Below are 22539 nucleotides of genomic sequence, written 5' to 3'. Positions count from 1 at the left end.
CCTTATATAACATCGCACTTTGGTCGCCATTTATCAAGCACAACTAAATGAAAATTTAGTGATGGCCTCATATGCCGTATATTTTTGAAAAAAAACGCGAGAAAATGGTTTAAAACTTAAAAAGAAAAACGTTTTTTTGAAAAAAACGTTAAAACTGAAATAAATGTATTTTTAATGAATTTTTAACACGTTTTTTTCGTGTTTTTATCACTTTTTTTCATTTTTTATTTTTTTAATGTCAAACTGTTTTTTTCATTTTCTGTTTTTTATTTGTTGCAAATCTACTTGTCTTTTATGTTTGTGTTATTACTTTCTCACTTATTTTATTTTTCTTCAATTTTTAGATTTTAAATTTTTAAAAAATATAATTTTTTTCATATTTTTCAAACTTGTTGTATTATACTCAATAAAAACCTCGCAATCTAAAACTCTGAAACGTTATTTCGATTTGCATTGTATATTCTGTTCCCATTAAAATGATATTCTTCTTGACATACAAATTTTGAACCGTGTTACATAATTAAATTTTATGGGTGCATTGGCAACTCATTCACAGTTGTAACCTTAAGGGCTAGATTACAACGATGCATGTCCAAGAATCTGGAGTGAATAGAAATTTCTTTCAAAAAATTATGCAAAATCATAAATGCGGATAGAAAGTTAGTACACTTACGCAAATTAATTGTATTTAAAATATTTTTTATTTTAATGAGCTCAGATCTCAGACCCAGGTTTCGGGCACTCAGGCCGAGTGGGCTGCGGCCTAGGTCAGGCCAATCCCAACTTCTTATTAAGCCGGCCTGATGCCTAGTCCTAAGTTCGAGTCCACGATCTTGAATTCTGTTCCACCTTGAGTTTGGCCAAGTTTGAAATTGATGTGCTTCAGTTTTACCTCACTAGCTACATCATCAATCTTAGGGGTGAACATGAGCCTAGCCGAGCCCGAGTTCAGCCAGCTCGAGCTCAGCTCGACTAATGAAGCCTCGAACTCGAACTCGAGAATAGCTAGACTCAGCAGTTACTTGTTGAGCTCGAGCTCGACTCGATTAAGGCTCGAGAAAGTCATTTGAATATGTGAACTATTACTTTGCCATAAATCGAGCTCAACTTGATTAAGACTCGACAAACTTGAATGAGCTTTTGTAAAAACTTACACGAACAATTAACGTAAATATACCGGTTTTTTAATTTAAAAAACGAGTCGGATATTTAAAAGATTGATACACATCATTTTCGAGCCGAGTCGAGTTTTAACAATTCGAGTTTAGTGAACTCGAACTCAACTCGATTATTTGAACGAGTCGATTCATGAACTTAAGCTCAACTCGTTAAGCAAATGACTCAGCTCGAACTCGTTCATAAGCAGAGCTTTAACGAGTCGAGCTCGCGTTGTCCATCTCAAGCACTAAGATGTTTCCACTTTTTGAAACATATATTTTTAAGACAATATTTCGGACTAACAAGCCATTATGAAGTGATCATGGAGGCGGTCCTTGGGCCTGCGACTCTTCCCGTGAGGAAAATGTGAAGAACATTGTATACGTGCTCTTTCCATTCTATAGCTTATTGAGTTTGCACGGACTTGCTATAGTTGTTTAGTTTATATATCTAGGGATGTCAATGACTCAATGGATCAGAGTCGGATTTAATAGTATCCATTTTTTTTTTGATATACATATATTTGAATCCAAATACGAACAAAGAAAAGTTACATATGAATTTGATCCGAAATCCGGTTTCAAAATTTGAATCTGTTTTATATTTACATCCAAATCAAATTCTGAACAGAATCCAAATCTGAATCGGAATCATTTACGGCCCAATGTCTGGCCGATACACACTGGTGGCTGTCACGCTTCGAAAGCGGTTTCAAGCTTGGCTGCAAATGGATCAGATTTAATGCATGTCACATTTGATTCTCGCCCCAATTTTTGGGTGAACGAGGAAGGCCCCACTACCTAGCAGAAACCCCCACCTAACTGCTCATGTCAATAAGGTACAAGGTCGGCTTTTGGTGTTTCACGTCGACTTTGGCATTGGGCTAGGTACCCAACATGTATCTAATACCCGGTTAAAAAAAAAAAAAAACAGCCTGGATCGGCCTGACGGGCCCGATTTGGTCCAATAATTTTTAATATTATTTTTATTTTATTAATAATATATATTTTATATTAAAAAATATTTTATATTAAAAAAATATTTTTTTTATTATAACCGGACTAGGCTGGACCTAAACTTGGGTTTTGAACATCAGGCTGGTCTCATGCACAAGTCTAGTCTCAAAGTACTATTCAGGGCACTTAACTTGCACTGGTGACCCTATTTTTACAATACAAGAAATTGAAATTGATGCTTTTAAAGATTTGAAAGATGAACCATTTGCAACCTAATTTCACATACTAATGTCGAGAATTAGACTTAAAATATCTTGTGTTAACAACCCATGTTGTAAAAATTGTTTTGGCTAATATTATAAATTCTATCAAATTAATTTTTTTATTTATGTATTGGCTAATATCAGGGCCTATGGGCTGATGCATGTAATTTGGAAATTTTTGTATAAGAAAAACAAATTTTGGTCCCAATTGCCTTTTTTTCGCCTATATAATATTCAGAAGTTAATTTCTTTGCATAGAGACATCCGATTCAATATTTGAAACCGAATCTTAACTTCACCATCCAATGCCTAAAATGTATCATATCTATCAGCAAAGTTGGATTTAGGTCTGATTTAATTGCAATTTTAAGAATCAAATTCAGATATGGTTTCAAATTCGAATTCAAATAAGCAACTATTTTACCGGACTAATAATGGTACATTCAACATGGTTTTTCTAAAAAAAACCGTTTTATACTGAATAGATCAACCGTATAACATTTAAAAAGACTGGTATTTTTTAAAACAAACAGAACCTAAGAAAACGTGTTTTTTCATGTTTTTTTTTTGCATTTTCTATTATTACCTTTTTTATTGTTGCATTTTTTGCATCTTACTTTTAAGATTTCCTTAAATTGTTGAAAAATCTGTCAAGATTTGTCTTTTCTTGAGAAAAACAACTTTTAGCGTGTTAGAATCAAGGAAAATTGTGGCCATGCATTTGACATCCTGTTAAGCAAGGAAACGTGTTTTGTAATTTTGACTAAGTTATGCATGAATCTATTTCAATATTTAGGGTAGATTCATTAATATAATTCATGAATTTATCTTGGATTTTTATTCTTTCATGAATCTATTCTGATATTTAAGGTAGATTCATTAATACGCCAACCGCCAAACGGTCGCCTGATATAAACATTTAATTGAAAACTTTATAAAACGAATCAACTTTTCGACGAAGGACCACAAAAGAACATTTCCCAAAAATCAAAGGGGAGTGAAAGTCCATGAGAGTGCCGGTGTCCCATTGCTTACCAACCACTTATATTTATATTTAATATTCCGACATGGGAATTGCTCGCCAGAACGTCGCAACCACCGCCTCCAGGTTTCCGGCTACGTCCCAAATCCCGATTTCTGGCGATGGCCTCAGCGTAAGCTTCATTACCCACTTCTGCATTTCCTTTTGTTTAAGCACTTCTTGGTTGACTGATCTTGTGTCCGATATTCTCTTAACTAATTTCCATTCCTTCAGGCTGCTAGGGATGACCCTTGACCAGTTGTTATTGTTTTTTTCATTCTTTTTATCTTCGTTTGATTCTTTTTAGAATATATGTAGCTATGTATGCGTATACTGGGTGTTCGGTACACAGTTCGATTATCTAGACAAGTAGGCTTGATAGGAAATTTGCAGTCCAAACGTGCAACGAAATTTCCTAAGTTTTGCCGCATTTTTCTGAGTAAGTAGTTCCGATTTTTTTTGGAATTAAAGCACACGGGGCAAAATGATCTGCTCCTCATGATTTGCTCAATAGATGGTCTGTTCACAATCATGATTCGAACAGTTTGGAGGTTGTTTCTTGGTTTCTTATTTTTGAAAAAGCAAGCAATGGAACAGATATTCTTGTACTACCCAGGGGAACAAAAAATTGAAAACTCGTATTTTACTAAATTCATGTGATAAGAAGTAAGAACATGATTGTGCTACGTGTTTAAAAAAACCTAGGAACTTGCAAAAAGAAAAATCATGCCTGTTCGATGCATGGATAAGATTATGTACTGAAAAAGCTCTAACCATGAGTTTAAAACTTATATAAAATAAGGAGTATGGACACATCGAAAAATGTGACCACTAAATTTATGTTTTCAAAGTTCAAACATGGAGACCACCTTCATATTGTTAGGAACATATTGACTACTGTGCTATTCAGATAGAGCATATCGCACTTGCATGCTTATCATAATTTTCCACACACACACACACGCATATGTATATTGGGAGCTTTCAGATTTACTGTTCTCCCTAGGATCCCGCAATCCATAGGTGGGAAGACTGGTTGAGGTTGTAGAGAAGAAAAAAAGAAAAAGAAAAATAATAATGTGGAGAGAAAAGGTGTGTGAGAGAGTAGGTGAGAAAACTGGGGTTAAAAAATTCAGTCCAAAAATGGCACTGGTTACATATACACAATATGTGTATCTCACCTAGTTTTGTGAATATCATTTAGTATCATCGAGTCACTGAAGCTATACAGTTTGCTACGTTATTGAACATTTTATCTTTTTCCATCTTTTAGTCAGTTTAAATGCGTTTCCAGTTATTTTTAAAATAGAAAAAGTAAGAAATATGCTGAAATGACCTGATTCATATTGGCCGATATAGCCTGAATCACTGTAATGGCCAGTAAATGATGCAGTTCCAATACCAATATTTTCCATGTCGGTCTCATCTGTGTTTATCTTTTTAGCAGTACTATGTTTATTGGTCATATATATGCTGCATTGTAGGTTCCAAACAACACTGCCTCCTGCTCTGGATTCCACATCTGAACCACCTTCTATTTTTGATGGAACCACGAGGTATGCCAATTATATATATACTTTTTGCTGAAAGAACATGTTGGCATTTATATGGAAACTGAATAGGCTGCATCCAGCTTAAAATATGTGCAATATAACGAGTTTTATTTGGCTTTTATCAGATTGTACATATCTTATGTTTGCCCCTATGCACAGCGTGTCTGGATTGCTAGAAACTACAAGGTCAGTACTTACTCCAATTGCTTTTTAAGCCAATTGGTTTCACGTTCATCAAAGTTACAGATTTGGTGAATAAACTGTTTTATGGCTTGTGCTAATGCCAGGCCCGATAAGTTGATGATGACCTAGGCAACAGCTGGGTTTTCTATGGTTCCCTTTTTTCCTTGCAATAAATATTTACTAAATTATTTTTCTGATGGAACTATAATTATTTTTTGAGAGAGAGGTTTTTTGGCTGCAGAAGGTCCTACCAGGTTATTTTGATGGGAAAACATTGTGTTCAGAAGCATTTAGTTTTCCTACTGAATAGATGGGTGCTCATATACCATGATATCATTACTCCCTGTTTCCCCCACTCTCATTCCCACTCAAATTGAAACTCAAACATGCCCCTCTCTCTCTGCATTTATGTCTCTTGGATATTGAGTTTGTAGCGTCCCATTTCTACTGTTATGCAGGGATTGCAGGACACAATCAAGCTGGTTCCAATTGATCTTCAGAATAGGCCTGCCTGGTACAAAGAAAAGGTGTATCCAACAAATAAGGTACTGAACTTTGTCATCAGTTAGTTGATGTCAGGCAGTTGCTACCTAGAGCTATGTTATAGAGGTTTCAGGAACTAGTGAGCATATCGTGCACTGGTGTATAATATTTCTTGTTTTCTGCAGTCCTTTTCCTAATATCTAGAAAACTTGCTATTGTCTTTCATTTATTTTCTTGTGTGCTACAGCAGAATACATATATACAAATATTCATTGCAAATCAAACCATGTGATTATGATCATCATACTGGAAACCTAGAAACAGACTCCTGAAAATTTCCAATGTATGTAAAGGAGTTTGAATCTGTGCCTGCAGTACTTTTGTTTTTGGATAGAGTTCATTGCTAGTGACTAGCTGAGTGTCTCATGTTCTTGTCTACGTATTGACCTTAACATGGTAAAGTCATTTATAGTGTTTGTTGTCTGCATATTTGTTTCCTAGAATAGGAGAAATTTCTTCTGCATCTTTGTTTCCTAGAATGGGAGCAATTTCTTGTAAGTTATAATTCCATTAAAATCATTTAGTTTTCTTGATGAGCTGATTATGAGTTTCTGCCCCCTGTAAATCTTTTTGCATTATTTTATGTATGTGTCTCTTTTAATAGGTACCTGCACTAGAGCATAATAATAAAGTCTCTGGGGAGAGTTTAGATTTGTTGAAGTATATTGAAGCCCATTTTGAAGGACCTGAAATTCTTCCTGCGGTATGTATTCAGCTTATAGTTACTAAACAAAGTCATTCCTTCTTTTGAAATTTAACTATTTTAATTGCCCATTTTTCTAATGTTTAGGACTCAGCCAAAGAAGTATTTGCTGAAGAGTTGCTTGCTTATACTGATGCTTGCAATAAGACTGTGTATGCATCCTTTTCCAGTACTGGAGACTGGAAGAAGGATGTTGGTTAGTTGAACTTCGATCTTCCTTTCAATGTTTTTGAGATGAACTGTTTAGCAAGTTCTGTTCCTAATGCTCATGCCTGCTTATAATTTTTTATTTTGTCGATGATTTTTTTAGATCCTGTTTTTGATTACTTGGAGAATGCTCTTTCGAGGTTCGATGATGGCCCATTTTTCCTTGGAAGATTTAGCCTGGTAAAGATTTTAATCTGAAAATAACCTTTTGATGCAAAAGTATGTCAAATTTATGGGTATCATATCATATGAGTGCTGAAATATATGTCAAAAGCCCTGAATTGTGGTTTTCTGTTCATCATTCATTGAAATACAATCCAGAGCATATTTTATAGAAGAAAACGTTGGCAGATCACTTTGTGCCATATGGCTACTCGTGAGTGGCTAATACTATAGATCTCTCTTTTAGTAAAAAAAAGAAATGTAGTTACATGTTGGTTGGCTGCAAATAAACCACAATCTGAAGTACAAACGTTCAAAATTGCAGTTTGTTGATATAATACTGCAGTCTGGTTTTAGCTTGTTGACCTTAGTTTGGTGCCTGTCGAATGCATCTTCTAGTATTGCCTTTCAGAATTGTGGAATACAGTGATTATTGCAAAAAGCATGGGTCGCAGTTGTATTTGTAGTGTACAAGTTCACCTGTCTATGGTAGTTAAATTGTTTCAGTTAATCTTGTTTGTGATTTGGAGAAACTATGTTATGTGCAGCAATAATTATTGAATCCCTGGACAAAAAAAAAAACATTCTGAACCTAATATTCTTTCTAGGTTACTATTGTTAAAGCATTTCATGCACAGCTGCACGGAAATAGCTTGCATTGAGCTGGTTACCTGCATAATCAGATTAGTTCAAAATGTAAACCTGGAACCAGTCAAGTGTCTACTAATTTGCAGCAGTCAATACAGTTAAGAAGTATGTGTTTCTAGTTTCTACAGCGGGCAAATTGCATGATCATGTTAAGAAGTATGTGTTTCTAGTTTCTATATGTGTGTGTGTGTGTGTATTGTTAAAAGTTTCTGGAGATGTTAAGATTCAGGCTAACCAGTGGCAGATAATGGTTGTAGAGACACACAAATGACATAGGGCTGGATAATGGTTGTGGAGACACACAAATGACATAGGGCTGGATACTGGTTGTAGAGACAAACAAATGACATAGGGCTGGATAATGGTTGTAGAGACACAAATGACATAGGGCTGCTGACAGCCAAATTATTTGAAGGTATTCAATTTGAATGCAACCTGTTATTCTCAAACTAGATCAATGTGGCGGTTACCCACATGCACCCAAATTGGGTTTGGATACTGATAAGACTCAAATCAATAATGTGAACTGGATCCAAATTAAAGAAACCAATTGAAATGTTTTTTAGATATAAATAATGCGTGTTTAATCATTTTCTATTGGATCTAGTGCTAAACGATATATTTTGGTTTTGGGTTCATTTGTAACTGGAGATATGTGTCTTTGTCCAATTTAGTATTTTGGACTTGTATTCAGTTGTAACAGGAGCCTGCCCTTATTCCACCCTTTTGACCAGAAAGGGTAGCTTGAAAAGGCAGCAAGCTTTTTATTATAGAAAATATACTTTTGTTTTCCTTCACATGTCCTGACTGATTCGTGCACATTTGTCAGGTTGATATAGCATATGCGCCATTCATTGAAAGGTTCCATCTGGTTTTCTCCAACATAAAGAACTATGATATCACTGAAGGAAGGCCTAAGCTGGCGTTGTGGATTGAGGTATGGCAGCAAAACAAGTCCTTTCAGATTCTCCATTCTATGTTTTGACCTTCTCTATGCATTGCCTTCTATTACTACTTTAGTTTCTAGTGATAATGATCATAAGCTGGCTTTCTTTATTTTATGCAATTATCTGAAGAATTTGATTAGTAATCTTTAAAGGTTGGGAAACTTAAAACTTGGTGAACAAGGGACATAGCTGGCTCTCTTGGGTACTTGACGGCCATGAAATTGACAGTCGGGTCCAGGTTGATAACTAAACATGCCGGGCCTTGGTCTGCTGGTAAGGGTTTTGGGCCTGCCCGAGTCTGGCTTGTCGAGCCTCGGGCCAGCCTGACCCGGCCTAGTGCCCAGCCTTATGTATAATGTTGCTTTTACTGCACTCATGCATGAGAAATTTCTTCCTTTGTTGACGCGTTTCTTCATTACTTTCATGTCTCCAAGACAATCTACAGGCTAGGGAAAAGTAAATTATCTCTTGATTCATCTCTCGTTCTTCATTTCTCAAGGATATGAATTATAATGTGTATACGTATAGTATGAACGGTATATGTGTGATCATAAGTATTTAGTTACATGAACATTTACAAACGGCTTACCACCACAGAACTCTCTTATCTATATCCCTATATCATTCAAAACATGACCTTTGATCTCAAATAATAACTTCAGCCGTTATAGTTTGATCTACAACTTATAACATTCTCATTTAATATTCTGACCAGACCTGCTTATGATACCACAGTCTTCTATTCTTCATCACTCTTTTTAAATCTAGTTTCAGGCTTTTAGCTTACTCATAATTCCTCTCTTTCACTTGGATCTGAATTTTGAGTCTGAATTGTTTGGTGCAGGAGTTGAACAAGATAGATGCCTATAAGCAGACCAAACAAGATCCAGAAGAGCTGTTGCATGTCCTTAGGACTCGTTTTGGGGTGTGCTGCTTCTCCTCATATGTCCATTATATTTCGTATATAATCTGCTTCTCCTTTGGTGAGTGTGTATATTTATATGCATGGTTTGTCTGTGCAGGCAAAATGAGCTTAGGTTATGGAAGTTGGTGGTTGGAGAAATGCTCTATATACGGAGAGGAAATGATATTGGAGCTTAGAAACCTGTAGCCATAATCTTTGCTACTTTATACTTTATGGTTGACGTCTTGGTGCCACTCTGGTGCTTACTGGACTTGAATAAAAGAAATAAATTAGCAGAACAACAATACCATCTGAACCATTGTAGCCTTGGAGAACTTTGTGGATTTAACGAGTTTTACTTGGTTGAAGGATGACTACCCATCCAATTTAATCCCATCAATATGACGCTCAGATTCCAGAGATACCAAAAACAGCATTGGTGGATCCTTGCTGCTGTTTTCTTCCGAAAATTTGTGCAAATTTAAGCTTTTTTTCAATTTTCAAGGATTGAACAATCTAGAAATCTTTTTTTTTTTTTTTTTTTTTTTTGAAACGGGAGTTTCGCACCCCATGAAAATCGGATTGTGATCGAGTGCCCATTGAAAACGAGATAGCATAATTTACTGACAGATATCTCGTTTGCTGTCCAACACAAAGTCATTGCCTTTGGGAATCCTAACAACGCCTGCCACAGGAGACACAAGGCGAACTAGGTCCCAAGTATTTGCTGCACCGCATTTTGGGTCTCTAACAGCCTCAGCAATGGAAACTTCTTCAAGTAAGCCAACATGAACCAAACATTGTCACGACCCAAGTTTTGACACAATTTTTTTTTCTCACAATGGAAATAAATATTAAATATATAAAGTTAAACCACAATGATGATTAATAAAAACAAACCCAAAATTAACAAAACACTATTTCAAGTCACCTCTTTAGAGCCTCACATGAATATACTAAGACTCAACCAACATGAAATCCACAAAACCTAGATTCTGCCCAGTGCTTAGATTGTCAATGTCAGTCCATTCTGAAGCTGAAGGTCCATTCCAAAGCTGAAGGAGTCAATCCAAAAGTCATCAATAGAGATAGAAAGAAGAAGTCAATTTATTTTGAGTATGACAGCAAAATAGATATACCATTACATTAAAACAAACGAATAAAGAGACTCATGAATATCACCCATGAGTCGAACCGTTCATGCCACAAAAAAGGGGGATGATCTACTTATAGCAAAAGTTATATGGTTAATAAAACATTGGCAATCTATTGACTACAAACATGATCATTGTGGCGAGCATCAATAAAAAACCATGTGGGCACAATGCATAGGCAGAACAAAATATATTTTCACTAAGCGATCCACATAAATTAAGAATAAAAATATCTCAAATTGGTGCTGCAATATCATTGTCACACCATTAGGGTCACCTAGTGGTAAACCAGCTCCTCTAGGCAGTTGGGTTGAAGGGACCAGGGATGCCTCACTATCCAAACAAAAACATGAACATAATTTCAATCTCTTGTGCAGTCCAATACCGTGTTCCAATCTAGTGCAATATGAGTGAGTAAAGCCTTCTCCTTAAGGCTGTGAGATATATATATATATGTCACACAGCCGAACAACAACAAAGATTTATTTTCACTCAATTTTGTTTCATTGGATCACAATGTCATGAGGCATTGATCAAGTTATTGTAATTAATGCGAACTCTTTCATACAAACATAAGCTATTGATTGCTGTGTTCCTGTTTGTATTGATGTGATATTTGCATTGTATTTGTCAAATTTTCTAAAGATTGATACTATGTTGTTCATAAGCTGTTTCTAAATTCGACTTTTGTTGTAGGGGTGGTTGTTGCAAACTAAATCTGACCCGTACACCCCATGACCCGACCCGTTCTCTGCTCCTCGTTTTATTCGAGACAATTCCAATCCTCCTCATCTTCGTAGGAGATTTCCAGTCAAATCGTACACCGTTCATCATGACACCTCTCTCTCTCTCGCTCTATAGACGACTCGATCCTCTGGAGAGCTAAAATCGGGATTCTCAAACAATGACAGGCTACAGAGCACACATATGCCAGTGCCTGGGACGGATTTCGACTTTCCGGCGGGACTCTCCGGTCAGCGAGTGCGAGGGCCGGCGCAAAACCGGCAAGGAGTTGGTGACAGAGGTGCTCGCCATCGCCGGAGGGCTGACGGAGCTTGGCTTGAGGCCCGGAGAAGTGGTTGCAGTTGCAGCACTCAACAGGTTGGTCACTCTCCCCATCGCCTTTCTTCTGTTGCCTCGGTAGCGCCGGAGCTGTGACTTGTGAGGTTCATAATGCTCCTCGTGAACAAATTAAAAAATGGCGAACGTGTCCCTTATCGTGAATCTCAGAGGCAGGGCCTCTTGCAAATTTTTTGTTGAAGATAATACGTGTTCTTTTCTTTATAAAGCGAATTTCAACCTGTTATTGTTAGATGTAATTTTTGATGAAAAATTATTGCAATTAAAAAAAAATAAATTCAATTTAAGGGAATATCTATTCGTTTAACATTAATATGGGCTTCAATTTTCTAACTTTTTACATAGAAAGCTCCGTTTCACTGAATTGTGAATATGAATTTGGATATGGTACGTAGACCTCTCTTCATTTCTATTCAAATATGAATTCAAATAAGAAATATTTAACTATCCGATAAAATACATATGAAGATTCGAATATATTAATCCATTGACATCTCTACTTCTAAACGCAGATACATCTATTTATGTGTCTATTATGTGTATATGCAGTGACTTCTATCTGGAGTGGATGTTGGCTATCACATTTGTTGGTGGAATTGTTGCTCCCCTTAACTATAGATGGGTAACATTTATTTTACTTTATATATGTTCTTCGCTTTTAATTTCCTCTCACCAAAATTGACTAGTGAGGTATTGCTTAATTAACATAACTCAGCTACATCTTGATTCAAAGATTAAACAAAAATACATGTGAACATATTTTGATACCCATAAAATCAGATGTGCCAGATTTGGTAAGAAATGAAATCTTATTGTTGATAAGATGCCAATTTCATATGAAATTTAACTAAAAGTAAGAATCTCAAGGGGGTTGATAGTCGATACAATGGTTTGGATGAGGGGCTGGTAGGCAGCATGTCTCTTGTTCAAATGTCAGTAGCAAGGTTTGGGCTTTAAGAGATGGAGAAAGAGTCGGGGTTTTGAACATCTTGTTAAACAGTAGGATGAAATACTCTTCATACTCATCCAATTAACTACAAGTTAATCAAATTTCTCCGTGGACAGAGCCTGGAAGAAGTCAAAGCGGCCATGGAGTCGGCAAGTCCAGCCATTTTAGTGGTGGATGAGCAGTGCAAGTCATGGGCACCAAAGCTTTGGGGCAGCATTCCCTCTGTGAGGTTCCACCTCTCCATTGATCCTTCCGTCAATATCCAAACACATGGTACGTATCTCCACTTCCCTTAGCCATGTTAATGGATTGGATTTAGAATGGATATCCAAACGAATCGCATCAAAGCAGTGGAATCTATAATAATTCTATATTTGAATCCGCAGCTGGATTCGCTTCTGATTTAGGAAAAGATAACTGCTTACAATCTTAATAGGGTTTGGTTTCATATAAGTATCCCTCTCTTTTAATGGCTAAAACTTTGGATTTCAAAAAAAAAAAAAAATTAATAATAATACTATTGCTTTCTGAAAATCTGCCTGATCCAGTTCAAATTCTGATTTGAATATCAATGGCCAAATTTTAGATTTGGATTCAGGTATGATTTTTGTTCATTCATATTCAAATCCAATCCAAACATGGATATTGTTAAAAGTATGTTCAATTCGAATCTGATCAATTAACATCTCTAGTTCTTGTTGACATGGCATAGATGACCTTATACCAATCTAGTGGACTAATTTTTCTTCTCCAAAGGAATTATTGCCAGGTGTGTTCCGGAGTCACAAGAAGTGTCGATATTCGACTTCCAATGGTCGCCCAAGTCTATTGCCATAATATGCTTCACGTCAGGTAAGATTTCATTTCCGTTATTTAGTTTAATATCTATCAAAACTATACATGTCTGTGCGACCCACTGTTTGTCTTGTTTGATATTTTCAATTATCAAACATTTTTCTTAAACAAACATTACTCGTGGATCTAAATCCAAGAAATCCAACATTCTTCCGCTCACACATGATGATGGTTGAGATCCACGAGATCCGTGGGGAATCAAACACGATCTTAAAGTTTGCAGAACAGGGACCTAATGCAGCATGTAATAAGATCTGCATCAGAAAATGGATCTGATCTGAAAAAACTAACATGCCAAGATCTGGATCTCGTTAAAAAATGTGAGCCGATGAATACGAAACAAATTTGGACTCGACGCTACTTTGTATCCAAAAGCCAGTAGTACGTGAATAAAAAAGAGTGCGCGGGAGGGCGTGGCCTCCATGGGCGCCTTGTGCTCTTCTTGCTGTTCACAGGAGAAGGAACTGCAGGATTGGAGGGGCCCCGCATGACCGCCTGCCGCCGGCCGGCAATAATCGGGAGGAGGGAGGGGTCTCTTCCTCCACCGGCCATCGCAGGCCCAGAGCCTGCCGTATTTGTGACACGCCAAGAAAGGGGAAGGAGGCCACCATTGCCGTTCTCTGCTCGAGGTGGCGGCCGGCGGGAGGTAGAAGATCTCTCCCTCCGCCACTGAGCCTTCTCCCTGCCCCTAACGTCCTTAGGTAGCGCAACGGCCACTGCCGTGTCCTCCCGACTCAGGGAAGGGAGGCACCATTATGATGCCTGCTTCGTGCAGCGTAGGATGGATAGCTCTCGTGGCCGCCTTCGGCTCGTCTGTGTTTGGACTGTGGGGAAGAGCGGGCAGAAGAAGGCGAAGGTCGTGGACGCTGTCCTGCTAGGGGCCGGCGATCGGCCGGAAGACGGTGTTCTTCTCTGTCTCGCAACGGATACAAAGCGACGTCCGGATCGAACAGAGAAACAACCGGCCAGACACATTCCGTCTGCGGCAGCCCATGTTGCTCCGCCGTCATTGCAGCCAGCAAGAGAGGACTCAGCCACCGGCGACAGATTCTGGTGGACATCTACTCAAGTACGTGTTTGGCCCTTCACCTTTCTCCATCTTTACGTACGAAGAAGGAGGTGAACAACCTTCGTCGGCGAACAGTCCTTCGACGGCCATAGCAGGATGGATAACCTTCTGTGCTGTGGGCGAAGGGCGACAGAATAGAAATTAGTCCTGGCCGGAGACCCGCGCACCACCAGAGCCGCCTGTGAAAATGGCTGTGATGCTATTATCGTAAATATATGTCATTTCTGGAAACAATATCTAAATTCAAGTTCGAGGATTCATATCTCAGTTTGCAGCGGAGGAAGAAGATCCTTTGAACTTGCACTGGAGGTTACGTTGAGGAGATCGGCTCCTGATGGCTCGACAGGGATTCAGGGACGAGTTTCTCACAAACGGAGAGAACTCTGATTCCATAATCCTCATCGCATTAAAAAAAATATTGAAAAGATGAACAGATAATCATCATTGCTTCTGTCATCTCTTCCTTCTGCTGACCTTCTATGATTTGGTCCTTCGTTTTCCGTATATGAAACCAACACACATTTGGATGAGCATGGGGAAGGTTGCCGCATGCAGCCGTCCCTTCATTTGAGCGCGTCTAGATCCTGCCCACCATGGGCGGATCCAAGTCCAATAATTCAACATGTACCTATTGTGAACCCTGAAATTCATGAACTTGGGCTACTACAATTCGCGGCGTACAAACAGGGACACAAAAGCTGACATGGTAAAGTTCATGATTGAATTTGTCAACTAATTTTCAGCGAAACAGCATACAAAGTTATGGTTTTTGTCTTTGTTATGATTAAGCACAACCTTTTTACAAATTAATGTATTCCAAAAAAACTATCCTTTGAAAATATTATGGAAAAACATGTGACGTCGTCCATAAAAGTGCAAAATTATTTATGGCATATTGTAATTATACTTCGTCGTTCTCAGGGACAACAGGAAGGCCAAAAGGAGTTGCATTAAGCCATGCAGCTTTAGTGGTTCAGTCTCTGGCCAAGCTTGCTGTTGTTGGCTACAATGAGGATGATGTAAGCCTTTTATGTTCTTCAGTTCTCTTTTTCATATTCCTCTTAAGATTTTCGGGATACAATGGTTAATAAGGAGATGTTTGATTTGCGGACATGATCTTTGGGAATATGTTGAAAGAAATATTTGATATGCATCTTCAGTCTGCTTTAGAAAATTGAAAATCCTGAAAAAAGTATAGTCTGTCTTGTAATTGTTTATGTCATCTATATTTATTCATGGATCAGGGTCAATAGAATCAATTGATAATTGTTCTTACCCTCTTTCCTTGTTCTTTCTCTCTTTCCCTTTTTCCCTTATCGTCAGCACTAATAGTTATGAAGGGAAGGGTACAGTTTTATGAAAAAAGTCAGCATTGTGGGGTTTTGACTATTTTTCTCGAAAATATTATCCTTTTGTACGCATATTTTTTTTTTCACAAAAAAAAAGGCCATCAAATGACCTTTCAAGGTTGCTAATCCCAGGAATTCTTTGAGTTCGTGGCTTATTCATACAGTCATCTACTTTCATGCACACAAGCTTTAGATGTAAAAAGCGCCTTGTGTTTTGGCTCATCTCAGCATTTACAGAGAATGTTCATATTCACGAAAAGTGGCTTGGTAAGCCAAATAGGAATTATAAATGCAAAATTTAGCTTGAGTCAAATAAACTCATTAACTAACACTTGATGTATCATTGACCATATATGCTATATATTTGATGTAAAGCAACTTATTGTCTGTTGTCCTGTTTTTGTTTTGGCAAAGTATGAGCTTAGAGTTCAGAAGTTTTCTGAACAATTCTGAGCCAGGTTCATAGAGCTTAATGTACTGTAAATGATAACATGCTGGCTCAAACTCCGGCTCTCTCGGCACAATGTCTTTTAGGCCAGGCTCACTTTCAAAATAGTGAAGCTCAAATACACTAAGCATGCTTCACTCAGCTTGTTTACAGCAGTAGGTGGAGAGAACCTTTTGGTAACCTAATTCTGTGAATATTCTGAAATATGCATTTCTTGTGTGCTTGTGCAGGTGTATCTTCATACAGCTCCCCTCTGCCACATTGGTGGCATTTCCTCAGCATTGGCAATGTTAATGGTTGGGGCCTGCCATGTGGTCATGCCCAAATTCTCTGCAGAATTAGCCTTTCAATTCATTGAACAGCATTCTGTGACTTCCTTTATCACTGTGCCTGCAATGATGGCTGACTTGGTCTCTTTCTCTGGGTAATTTTCTGTCTGAAAATGATGCATCAGCCCAGGATAATCTCGTGGGCAATTAGGTTTGCTGAATTGGCAAGTTCATGACCCGAAACTGAATTGCATGATCCCAATTCCTAGGACTCTTGTTTGGGTGTTAAATTTCTCATTCACATACATGAAACCTGATTCTATTTTCACTGTTTGTGTGGCTGCAAGTATAGCTGACAAAGTGAATTTCTCACTATTCGTCAAAAGAAAACCTGAATATGTTAAGCATGCCCATGATTTTCGGACATGTTACATTTAAAAGTTTTCATCTATTTTTTGTGTTTCCAGATATACCGATTTTCCAATTTTTCCCTAAGAAGAATTTTGAAGTCTGTTCTTCCTGAGAAGTCCTCATAACTTTTGGTTGACCATAAGGATTGCATTTAAAGAAAAGCAACTAAGATGCGTTCATGTGCATATCTTATTTTAGTAACTTATGTCAATTTTTCTATCATAGATCTTCTTCCCAGGTACTAACTGTCTTACCTGGTTACAATGCATTTTCCTGGCATAAATTGGGAAGTATCTGCCTAAGGCCCTAAATGCAACTTGCCTAGAAAAAAAAAATTCGAGACTTCCAGGCATTGTATTTTTGACAAAAAAGAGATAAAGGTCCTAATATATTATTTCCTATGAATGAGTAAATGCACATTCCCCCTTTGCCTGGCAAGATGTTGTCCAAATTTGTGACTTTAAGTAACTCTTTTGCACGTAAATAAGAGAGTTTCCTGGCTGGACAAAAAGATTACAAGGCATGAGATCATGCATCGTTTAAGTTGGCAAAGTCCAATATTAGAGAACTTGGTTTTTTTGCTTCTCAAAAGGAAAAGCAAGAAATTATATTCTTGAATGTCCAGGATCCAAATATGTCAGTCTTTAAGTTCCTTGGCATTTGGCAAATATTGTGACTATTGTTCCTTGACATGATGTTGATTAGAAATCTAAGAATTGGGGGAAGTGTGAGGAGGATACTCAATGGTGGTGGAAGGTTGTCCCAGGAGCTGTGTCAGAAGGCCTCGCAGGCATTTCCCAATGCAAAGCTTCTCTCTGCCTATGGTATGTGTGCCCCATTCTTTAAAAGGATAGGCAGTTGAAAGGAACAGAAAAGATGTAATGTTAATCTGTTTAATTGATTATATCGTATCTGAGCATAGTTAGTAAATGGACCCAAAGCAGGCTTGGATATAGGATCAGGATGGACATGGATCTATTATTGAAAGTCTACCTTCGATTACATTAATTTGTTAACTGATCATATCTCATCTGAGCAAAGATTAACTGAAGCCATTCCACCCACATGGAGTCAAACCAGAGGTTGATCTAGAACCAGAGTGGGCATTGCCAACTGCTGACAGGAATCTAATATTGAAGATCTATAGTTGGGGTGGTGCATGCCCACCCTGAGTTACATGTTGATCAACTATTTACGACTAGAGCAGAAAAAGTCACATTTTATAGGTCTTTGATTTAGTCCAGTATACACATTTGTGTTGATTAATATCGATTTTTTCATAAAACAAGCTCTGGCTTGGAAAAATGGAAAACGAGATTAACGTTCCATTGCAAACATTTTGTGCAGCATAGCTGTAGGTCATATTAAGAACTTGTCTTAACATGAGAAACTCTTCAACTAATGGACAGACTCCGGTAAACAAGCTACAGAAATCACATTTTATAATTTGATTTACAAAACCAGAAATAGTGATATGCAGCATCAAAAAGTAATATGGCTCATACTTGATCCACATGCGAAATAGAGAGGCCAGACCTCTCTCTCTCTCTCTCACACACACACACACACACAAACATTGGAACCCATGTGAGGGAATTTGAATTCATCTCAACCTGGTATTTTCTGTGTTTTGTAGGTATGACAGAAGCATGCTCCTCGATAACATTCATGACCTTATACAACCCAGAGAAGCAAGGCACTTCTGCTAGTCCTCATGACTTTTCTAGTGACACAGGCCAAACAGTTCCAGGTCCTAGTGGTATTTGTGTTGGGAAACCACCACCACATGTTGAAATACAGATAAGGAAAAACGGAAAGCTGGTCAATTCTTTTGTTGCGGGAAGCATACTAACAAGAGGAATGCATGTGATGGATGGGTACTGGTGCAATGCACCAGATAACCTGAGTCCTGTCTTTTGCAAGTGTGGTTGGCTGGAAACAGGTGACATTGGTTGGGTGGATGATTATGGTAACTTATGGCTTCAAGGGCGAAGTAAGGACCGGATCAAGAGTGGTGGAGAGAATATTTATCCTGAGGAGGTAATTCTATCTTCATATTTAGAAGAAGCTGGTCACTAATTCAAATATTATATCTTCTTGGTAAGAGAGCCTCTCAATAAGTTGATAACTTTTTTATCTGTAAAATATGTGAAGATATTTTCATATTTAAAATTGAAAAACAATCATGTACTTACAAATATAACAGTTATATTTGTAATAAGATCTCTGGACGCCTGTCTAGGTGGTTGAGTAAAGGCCTTCAATTTGAAGGCTGTCAACCCAATATACGTGGGCATGCATATTGGCATAATCTAAACCTTGTGCTTAAGAAAAGGAAAAAAAAGGAAGAAAAGAAAACTTCTTGTGTGCCTTTGTGCACATTGTGAGTGGCCTTTTGTGCTTAGTCTGTATACTATTGTCTAATGATTTCAGACATTCCTTTTGCCGCTTGTGTTGGGTTATTAGCTGTCAATTTTTCTATTATCTATATGTATATATATTGTGTATATGGTGTACATATAATAATAATTTTATATGCTAAGTAACACAAACACCTGGTTAAGTTGAGGTACCCATGTCCACATGCCTGGATGTGCATGCAACCCTGGACACGTCTGGGACATGATGTTGACCATGTCAGGTGCGGTCAACGCACCCAACGCCAAGTCCATGATTTTCTGTAGTTGGTCAACTTTGACCATGTTGAAAGATGTCTAATTTTCAGGATTCTTTTAATGTGTATACATTCACAGGGCAAGAAGGGACTCTCCTATGCTTGTCTGGGTTTCATCTTTTCATATTTATTTCTTTTTGTTGCTTATAGTTGTATGAAATTATTTTTTGTCATATATGTGTATGTACGGCCTATGTGTGTGTACGGCCGTGTTCCTCCACCCACATCTTCTGAAAATTGATCCATTTTTAGTTGTGATTAAGAATGGACCATAACTGATGCGAGGGCTATCCATCTAGATCATATTTAGTTTGGATTGATATTGCTTTGCTTTATTTCTTTGGTTCCCTTTTTGTTTCTATTTATTAGGTCAAGCTTGGACCTTTTATCTTGATTGTGGATCCAAGATCCAATGTAGTTACAAAATCTATTTAAAGGGACATGTGGTTCATTTCGGATTAGTTGATGATTAAGAAAACCCTAATTTTGTTTATTTCAGTATATTCCTTTGCTCTATTCAGTTTTCCTTCGTTCTTTGCATTTTGTTATTGTTTGGTTATTCTTCTGTGGGGATTAGAGTTAACCCTCTAATCACTGCATCAATGACCCAGCTGGACTGGCTGTTGACCAGTCGCAATAGCTAGTTTTATAAACACTGGGGCTTCGCCCAACAGCTAGGCCACCTTCATCTTTGTGTATATAAAGGAGGGATTTCCTCCTTCTGATGCATGATTCTCTGAACACTTTGTGAGATTAACAGAAGACTTATTTTTAATCTCACATGGATACAGCAGATTGGTACTGTACCATGTCAACACACTGATAATGGGAATGGGGACACATCTTGGTAAGTTTTGGACGGGGTCTGGGTCATCCGATCCAAAAAACATTAAATCCTTTTTATTTTTAATAAAATGCATGAATCTTTTGTGGGCTTTGTGTGTTTGTGTATACATATATCAGACCTGATCCAAAATGCATTAAACCGTTTTTCTTTTTAATAATTCCATGAATCTTTTGGGATTTTTTGTATATATTATATATGCATATCATTGTATCTTCATAGCCGCATCTTCTGGTATTGCCGTACCCATACTGCATCGTCGTACCAGTACCCATACCCATATGACTTGGCTTATTTTTTTGTCTTGTGTGACTTTTGTTCACATTGTGAGCAGGCATTCGTGTCTACTGTGCGTGTGCTATTGTGTGTATGTGCTACTGTGTAGTGATTTTAAAATTTAAACAAGCCTTGTCTTTTGGCTTACGTTGAGTTATTGGTTTCAAATTTGTACAAAGAGAGGTTGAAGAGGCCACTCTGAATACTCCAACCTAACTTGCACTTCACCATCACCAACAGAATGCCGCAGAATAGAATTATGATAAATTCTAAAGTAAGCAAATGGATAAAGATCAAAACCAGGGCTTCAGTGATCAATAAATTAAAGCTGAGACTTGTGCACTTTTAACACTCAACACCCACATGAGAACTGGCTGTTAGGTTCTTACATTTTGTTCTTTTTCTTTTGCTTGCATACATCAGGTGGAGGCAGTATTATTGCAGCATCCAGGAATTTTGGAAAGTGTCATTGTTGGAATTCCAGACACTCGGTTGTCAGAGGCAGTGGCTGCATGCATCAGAGTTAAAACAGAGTGGAATTGGATCGACGGGAATTCAAGTTTTTTGTCCCCAGATGTGAAATCGCAAAATCTATCGTGCAAAATTTTGCAGTCTCACTGCAAGCGGATGCATCTTTCTGGGTAAATTTCTGCTCATGTTGAGCCATGAACTCATGCATGAAAGCCTGCATTCTATGCTACTAGAAACAGCGAAAATAATCCTTGAAAGCATGCATTCTATATCAAATAATCCTTCGAGTAGGATGTTGTATCATGCTTCTGTTCAATTATTTATAAAGTACATAAAATGCAAATAATGTTTATTACTTGCATCAAGGTTTTGAGGCGGGTGCCACTCAATGAAGCAGTTGTGGATGCCTAGCACATAAACTTTAACTGTCTGTAAATGGGCATTGCAATAGGACCTGAGCATACTCGATATTGTTAGAGAACAGTAAAATAGCCATCATTTCATAGAAAAGCCACAGATGACAGAACATGATTTTAGTGGTTGGACCAAGAAGAATGTCACTTCATAAAGGGCACTCTGCCATTCTTTTTTCAATAGAAGCCGAGCTGTAACAAGACGAATAAAAAAAAGCTTGTTTTTGTTTACAGATTCAAAATTCCAAAGATCTTCATTCCTTGGAAGAAATCGTTCCCATCGACCTCAAGTGGGAAGCTGATGAGAGACAAGGTGAAAGAAGAAGCCATGGCTCACCTGCAAGCACTGCATAGCAATCTATAAATAATGGACACAAGTTCCGCCAATACCACAAGCCTACAGTCTCTCAGAGCTTCTGGCCCAAAATTTTATCATGTTATTAGCTGCTATGGAGATGTATTTTCCCCTTTCCCAATTCTTTCATGTAAAGATCACAAGTTATTTATTGTATTATGATTCACTGAAAAGTTTACCCGCCCAAGATTGCCCATATATGGTCACCATTGGTAACATTGAAAAGTTTACCTGTACACTGTCTCATTTTTTCACACTTCTAAATATGTCCATCTGCTGAAATAGGATTAAGGCAGGGTACTGGACATGACTAATGACTGAAAACAACCTATTTCCACCAGGTTACATTATCCCTTGATGAAGGATAACCTGAGTTGCCACAACCTTGAACACAGACGTTCTAGAGGACTGGCTCCAATAACGGTGCCTCGCCCATAGAGTAGAAAGAAAAGATCCATTAGTCTTCCGTAGACTGGTGCTTGACACCTCCCCCGAATATGCTGCTTCCTGTTTTCAAGTGCCAGGGCAAGTAGCTCCTCATTCTCCACATAGAACAGAAAGTCACACCCCTGCTAAGACTTTTGAACTTGAGTGAAACATTTCCAGGCCACAGATGTACGGACGGCACCAAGCGCGGGTACCGGACGCCCGTCAACGAGTACTCTCGTACTTGT

General features: G+C 37.9%; 2 protein-coding genes across 2 annotated transcripts; both read left to right on the top strand.

The window, feature by feature from the left end:
* The first annotated feature begins 3368 nt into the window (after nt 1–3368).
* LOC116253936 (protein IN2-1 homolog B-like) lies at nt 3369–9616 on the top strand. The gene is made up of 10 exons (XM_031628937.2): nt 3369–3531; nt 4883–4954; nt 5077–5137; nt 5593–5679; nt 6282–6380; nt 6468–6576; nt 6691–6767; nt 8227–8334; nt 9189–9269; nt 9367–9616. Exons 1-10 carry the CDS (start codon nt 3521–3523, stop codon nt 9373–9375), a joined length of 714 nt encoding a protein of 237 aa, XP_031484797.1. The 5' UTR covers nt 3369–3520; the 3' UTR covers nt 9376–9616.
* A 1569-nt stretch (nt 9617–11185) lies between these two features.
* On the top strand, nt 11186–22075 carry LOC116255152 (2-succinylbenzoate--CoA ligase, chloroplastic/peroxisomal). The gene is made up of 10 exons (XM_031630917.2): nt 11186–11503; nt 12032–12104; nt 12548–12704; nt 13188–13283; nt 15277–15374; nt 16383–16576; nt 17538–17656; nt 18469–18872; nt 21050–21267; nt 21745–22075. Exons 1-10 carry the CDS (start codon nt 11307–11309, stop codon nt 21872–21874), a joined length of 1686 nt encoding a protein of 561 aa, XP_031486777.1. The 5' UTR covers nt 11186–11306; the 3' UTR covers nt 21875–22075.
* Nucleotides 22076–22539: the final 464 nt, after the last annotated feature.

This window comes from Nymphaea colorata, chromosome 5 (assembly GCF_008831285.2).
Source record: "Nymphaea colorata isolate Beijing-Zhang1983 chromosome 5, ASM883128v2, whole genome shotgun sequence".
Lineage (NCBI taxonomy): Eukaryota > Viridiplantae > Streptophyta > Magnoliopsida > Nymphaeales > Nymphaeaceae > Nymphaea > Nymphaea colorata.
The sequence above is the reverse complement of the archived record's forward strand: the minus strand, read 5'-3'. Positions and strand labels throughout refer to the sequence as shown.

Excerpts from the sequence above, each read along its gene's own strand:
- LOC116253936 (XM_031628937.2), top strand. Across the intron at positions 5,680-6,281 it reads AGGTGTATCCAACAAATAAG|GTACCTGCACTAGAGCATAA; the intron begins GTACTGAACTTT and ends CTCTTTTAATAG. Across the intron at positions 8,335-9,188 it reads AGCTGGCGTTGTGGATTGAG|GAGTTGAACAAGATAGATGC; the intron begins GTATGGCAGCAA and ends TGTTTGGTGCAG.
- LOC116255152 (XM_031630917.2), top strand. The coding sequence starts at position 11,307 with ATGACAGGCTACAGAGCACACATATGCCAGTGCCTGGGACGGATTTCG. Across the intron at positions 12,105-12,547 it reads CTCCCCTTAACTATAGATGG|AGCCTGGAAGAAGTCAAAGC; the intron begins GTAACATTTATT and ends CTCCGTGGACAG. Across the intron at positions 17,657-18,468 it reads AAAGCTTCTCTCTGCCTATG|GTATGACAGAAGCATGCTCC; the intron begins GTATGTGTGCCC and ends TGTGTTTTGTAG.